Source organism: Rhea pennata, chromosome 3, assembly GCF_028389875.1.
Source record: "Rhea pennata isolate bPtePen1 chromosome 3, bPtePen1.pri, whole genome shotgun sequence".
Lineage (NCBI taxonomy): Eukaryota > Metazoa > Chordata > Aves > Rheiformes > Rheidae > Rhea > Rhea pennata.
Genome location: NC_084665.1, coordinates 81,270,665 through 81,276,664, shown reverse-complemented (window position 1 = coordinate 81,276,664; position 6,000 = coordinate 81,270,665). Strand labels below are relative to the sequence as shown.

Genomic DNA, 6,000 nt, shown 5'->3' with positions numbered 1-6,000 from the left:
CAAGTTTTGTGTATTGTATTAGGAAGCTATTTATAACAGGTCTTTTATAAAAATCACATCCCTTTCTTTCCTACTTATTGGTTTGTTTATGTGGCATTTTAAGATATGTGATATTTATAAGTATTTTATGGAATTATAATATGAACAAAAATAACTTCAGTTTGTGCTGTTTTCTGCTACAATTTTTAAAAACTACTTTCCCCCTTTGGGTCCCAACACCACTCCCCCAAGTATTTATTTTTAATTCCTTCATAAACTGAAATGGACTACATGTCAAAGCCAGGAACGGATCATTTACTGTATACTTGCATATTTCATTATGCTACATAAATAATGCAAGTAAATCCAAAAGATACAAAAGCCACACAGCCACAGGTTGGCAAAACAGAGAAGCAGACACAGAGATTGGGCTTCAGTGCTTGAAGGTGTAAAAGAAGGGTTAGGTTTAATGCAAGGCAAAAGTCCGCCCAATTCTAGTGAATAACTTAAGTTATAACTTAAGTTACAAAAGAAGAGAAACTGAATCTGCTTACTAGTGTTATTGCACTGAAAGGAGAGATTGTACCATCCCCTCTTCCAATTGCTGGTGTTGTAAAGGGCTCAGGATAACTGTAGGGAATAAGTAAGTTAGAGACATTTGATTCTCACTTGTTTTTGACCATTCATCTTCTGGATTTGCTCTCTATTAATAGAACATCTCATTTTTAGGAACAGAGCAGAATACCCAGTCAGAACATGCTCTGAAATTGGAAAAAGACAAATCTCAGTTTACTCTAAAAGAGAAGAATAAGGCTTCCATGCGAAAGGCAAAAGTATGCTGCACCTTGTGTGCTTTGGATGGGTTTTAGTTAAAATAGCTTGCTCAAAAGGCAGCAGAGGGAGACAAAAGAGGACAGGCTTGTAGCAGGTGAGTTTGTGCATGCTCTCTTGCCTATTATCTTTCATTTCTTAAACAAACTGGACAGCCTAAGTAATTAAGTTACTCTGAAAACTTGTTCCTTGTTGCTTCTTACCACCTGTGGTACCCTGTTTCTGCGCAGTATTTTTATTGGCATAATATAAAATTAGAATGGTCTTGCTCAACTAAATCAAAAACACACCTTCCATCTAGCTTCAGCAAAGCCACACATCTATGCTTTTATGACAGCATTTGCTATTTGAGACTGTCATCCTTTGTATTTAATTTTAAATTTGTATTTTTAATAATTATGTATTGCAATTATAAATTCTGTTCTTAAATATTATACCTGACAGAACTGAAGTCTAGAAAATTTCCTGTTGATACTCATATTGTCACCAAGTCACAGTATTTAGTAATTTGACCATGAAAGAATACTGAAGAATCACGTTCATTGTTTTTAAGATAACAAAGTATGATTGATTTGCATAAGTTGTACAATTTAAGCGTAGTAAAGGCAACAGTTACTAGTTCTTAAGTTACCTATTGCAATTAAATATTTATAAAGGAAAAGAACACCTTCCAATATCCTGCAAATCTCTGTCTTTTCCCCATGTCGTTATCAACTGTGTAGCTTTTATAAGAGATCAGTGAAAGGGACAATGCCATTAAAGGGAGGAGGGTTAAGAACAGAGCGATTTTTACGTTATGTCCTGGTTATCCAGTTGTGGTTCTGATGAGCTAGGTAAGTCTCAAACAGTTAATAAGTTTACAGGTCACTTCACAGAGTCAAAGCCCAGGCATTTTATGGCCTTCTAATGAGCCGTTAAACTGGAGAAGAGGTAATTAAATATGGTACTCAGGTACAATGTACATAGTACTGACTCCAGCTCTCTGATTTTAGGTTCCTCAGAAGACGATGAGGTCATTCAAGAAGGTCTCCTCAGGCTCAGGTTAGTCTTTTTTATAGCGTCTTACATGGCTGACTTTATAATACTGAGGTAGTGTAACATGTTTGGCCCCCTGCCTCAGAGCGTGAATGCACCCCGGTGAACTTTGGGGGTGGGAGGATCATTAATTTTTATCCACAAGATTCAAGAGTTCTTAATGAATTTTAATGAATTGTTTAATGAATTATTTTTCTGCAGAATAAATAGTTATATAAGGAATGCTTAGTGACAGTAGCCCACTGTTAAATTATCTATTGCAAACCGTATGAGCCCAGTGTTTTTAAAGGGATTCTTGATCTATCAGAAGAGTGTTATTTACAGATGGCCGTAAACATTACAGTCGCGGAGCAGATTTGAATTCCCCGAGTTACTTTTATCATACTTTTCACAAACGCTGGTTGGGCGCTCTGAGGAGGCAGTGCCTCTCACCGAGGCTCGGCTATACGCGCAGGCAGGCGGGCGGTTACCGCACCCGAATGGCGGCAGTGCCAGCCTGCCCGATCCTCAGCCGCCGCCCAACGGCCGCCGGCCACCTCGGCCGGCGCCGGGAGGCACCTTGGGCAGCACCCGCGGCCGTTGCCCGGGGCGGGAGGGGCTCGCGGCGGCCGCCGCGGCGCATGCGTGAGGCGGGCGGCGGCGGCGGCGGGGTGCTCCCGCCCGTGGGGCGTGCGCTCGGCCCCGGGCGCGGCACCGGTGTCTCCGCGGCCGGGCGCGGCGGCGGCCCTGTCCGGAGCCTTTCCTGCCCGTGCTGCGCTCCCCGTGTGGCGATAGGTAGCCGCGGCCGGGGGTTGCCCCACGGCGCTTCCAATTTACCTGCGCGCAGGGCCGGTCCCGTGAGCGTGTGCAGCGGTGCCCGGCAGGCTGCCGAGCCCCACGGGCTGGCGGCGGCTAAAGTGCGTTGCGCCGCAGCGGGCGCATTAGCGCCCCGCGCCGAGGCGCGCAAGCACGTTCAGCGCAGCCCTTAACGCCGTGGTGAAGCAGCCGGGGGCGGCACCGGGAGCGCGGCTGCGAGGGGCCGGCGCAGCCTTTAATCCCGGGGGTAAGCCTTGCCCTCGTCCTGTCCTCTCCATACATTGGCGGGGGGATAGGACAGTGGAGTCGTGCAGTTTGCTGCCTGTTCGGGTTACGCTGGGTGGGCAGCGGAATACAGATCGTCTGCCGGCACTGACGGAGGTCTCCTCGGAGGGCGGGATTGTAGAGCCTCCTTAAATCGGACCAGGGAAGCAGTCCTTATCAGTTGCAAATCCACAGCTGAAAAACTGTTAATGTACGTGAGACCACATCCTGCAGGGAGCTCTCGGAGTGCTTTCGGTGTCCTAATGCCCTCGGATTACATTCAGGATTAGAGCACTTTCGAATATTTTAAAAATGCCTCTCGCAGACTATCGACGGTGCAAACAAAAATCCACGGAATGCACCGTAAACTGTCCAAGAACGGTTTTCAGGAACTGACAGCCACAGCATTTCACTTATAGAAACAGAAAATATTTTTAAGGGATTTACTTTAAACGATACTCCTATTGCATATGAAAATAACACCTCCTGCAAACTACCGTGTAACTCCTTCAGCGAGAATCTCCTCGTCTCTTAACTGCGAAGCAAAACAGGCGCTTTAAAATACCATGCGCCGGCGTAAGCGCGGTTCATGAGTGTTGTGTAATTTTCCCGCATCCTCCTGCTTCGGGTTTAAAAGATTAAAAGCGGCAACTTTCGCGCCGGCCGTTGGGGCGGCTCCGCGCGCAAGTGTCGCTGGTTTTGCGCCGTAGCGTGGCGCCGGCTCCGCAAAACGTGCTGCGGGGCGGGCGGCTGCCGGCGCCGACCCCGACCCCGGCGGGAGGGGCCAGAGCGCTTTCTTGTGATTAAAGGGTTTTTTGGTTAAACAAGCTGTCGTCATTATAAAACGGATAGCTTCGTATCCCGGGCATGCGTCTGCAGGGTAAATCCCATTCCTCGTCGTGTATGAAAATAGGTAATTAATTGGGCGGAGTTGGCTTTTTTTTTCTGGAAATCTGAAATAAGTTATTTGTTTAATATCATTCCCGTAAGACGCTCGATGTCGGGGAAAAGAATTTAACATCTGGGAGGCGGTTCGGCACGACCGAGCCCTAGTGTCTGAAATGCGCGGCGAGGCAAGTGGCCGCATTCTCCATTTGAAAGAAGCCGCATCTTCTGGAAACGTTAAACAAAAGAGTTAAAACAAAGCCCTGCGCGGGTGGCGGAGGGAGGGGAGGGGAGGGGAGGGGAAGGGGGAACCGCAGGGGAAAACCCGTCGCCTCAGGCGCCGCCGCCGCCCGCGCGGGCACGGACGGAGCGGCCGCAGCGGCGGGCGCGCAGCGTCTTGCCGGGGCAGTGAGGCGGCGGGGAAGGCGTCCCCGCGGAGCCGCTCCCGCGGGGAAGGCGCTGCCCTCGACCCGAGCTCTCCGCCGCGCAACCGCGGCAGCGGCGGAAGGGGAAGGCGGTTTTGGCGCCCAAACCGTAGGTGAGAGGGTTTTGGCGGGAAGCGCCGCTGCCCCAGGAGCGCCTCTGCTCCCGCTGCCGCCCTGCCTCCCCCACGCCCCCATCCCACCCTTCTGGCCCCCGCGGTGATCACACAAGACCGCACACGTCCGTCACCCGCCGCCTCAGCACGGCGAAGCCCAAGTCCCTTCCTCAGGGGCTTCCCGCCCCCGTGCGTCTCGGCACAGGCGGGCGCGCGCACACGCGCGGCGGGTAACGACTCGCAGAGGACGTTAAACGGCCCTCGGTGGCCTATGCGCCAGGGGCGCGGTGCGGCGGGGTGACGGCCCGCGGGGCAAGCCCTGCCGGGCGGCGATCCCGCAGCACCCGGCACCCGGGGCGGCGCGGCGGCGGGGCTCTGCTCTCGGGCGAGTCGGGCCCCGCCGCGGGGTCGCTTTCCCAGCGAGGGAAACCTGCCTCTGCGGGGAGGGGAGGGGGGATGTGGCCCTCGGCGGCGGGGCTTCCCCTCCGCCGCTTAGCGAGAGCTCCGGTTTTAATAGAAACCATCGCGGAAAGACCGCGGACGTTTCGCTCGCTCAAGCCTAAGCGGGGCGCGGGGGCCGCCGGCTCTGTGCCAGGCTGCAGCCACGGCGAGCAGGCGGGAGCGCGGCGGCGGCTGTGCCGGGCTGCGCGGCGGCGGCTGCTCGGGGCGCTTTGAGCGGGGAAGCGCCGGCGGCACCGCGGGCGCCGCTCTCCCGTGCGAAACGCGCGCCTTGGCGCGGATGCGCGCCAGGGGGTGGAGGCGGCGGTGGCTGTTCGTTGGGGTGTGTATGCGGGATAGGAGGAATCACAACTGGGACATAAAAAGTTCTAAGAAGGCGACGAATTGGAAGATCAACACCACCGATCTTGGCTTCGCAGTTTCAAGGGAGCTCTTACTGTGCTTTTATACAGATAGTGATCCAGCTTCCTGTTATTTACCAAAGTTAGCATCTGTTTAGAGGGATGTACAAACAGGGTTATCTTTCCACACGTGAAATATATATTAAACTAAATTTCCCCTACCTGGCTTGCTCTGTAGATTTTTTTCCTCTTTATCTTTTTATCTCTTCCACCCTACCCCCACGTATTGATGACTGAGCCTTTATGAATGAATTTTGGAATGGTGCTAGTGGGTTGGGGTTCTGTTCTTTTTTTTTTTTTTTTTTTTTTTTTTTTTTTTTTTCCGGAGAGTTCCCAGCTGGCAACAGCTCTCTACCTTCCACAAAACTTGAAAGGATGATGTCCCTTGCAGGAAATGAATGAGTCGATAACATCTGACACCAGTGACCAGTCCAGTGACCCCAACCTTAATTCCACTAATACTGGAGGCCTGCAAATCTCAGTAAAGACCCTTTCCAAATTTCCCTCCCTCTCTCTTTCCATTTTATGAAATCTGCATTTATTTTGCAATGTAGGAAATACTTTGCAACTAGTATATTTGCATTCAATTTTTTTTCCATTTTGTAGTCTTACATTTATTCCTTGGAAACTTCCTATCATATTGAATTTTAATTCAAATAAAACATGCTAACAAAAGACAGTTTTTCCATTTAATGAACTCAATGAACTTATTTGTGCCTGTTAACCAATATTCTAGTCTCAAAGGAATTTTTATACCAAATGTTGTTATAAGAAATCAATCGGAACAAATAAGGACTTTAAAACTGTATGAAG

The 6,000-nt window shown here is 50.4% G+C and overlaps 1 protein-coding gene across 1 annotated transcript in view; it reads left to right on the top strand.

Moving 5' to 3' along the window:
• The first annotated feature begins 1,817 nt into the window (after positions 1–1,817).
• The window catches only part of LIN28B (lin-28 homolog B), a 92,648-nt gene continuing 88,465 nt past the window's right edge, over positions 1,818–6,000 (top strand). The window contains exon 1 of the mRNA XM_062570998.1: positions 1,818–1,851. Coding sequence (XP_062426982.1) covers positions 1,818–1,851 — 34 coding nt within the window. The remainder of the gene's footprint in view (positions 1,852–6,000) is intronic.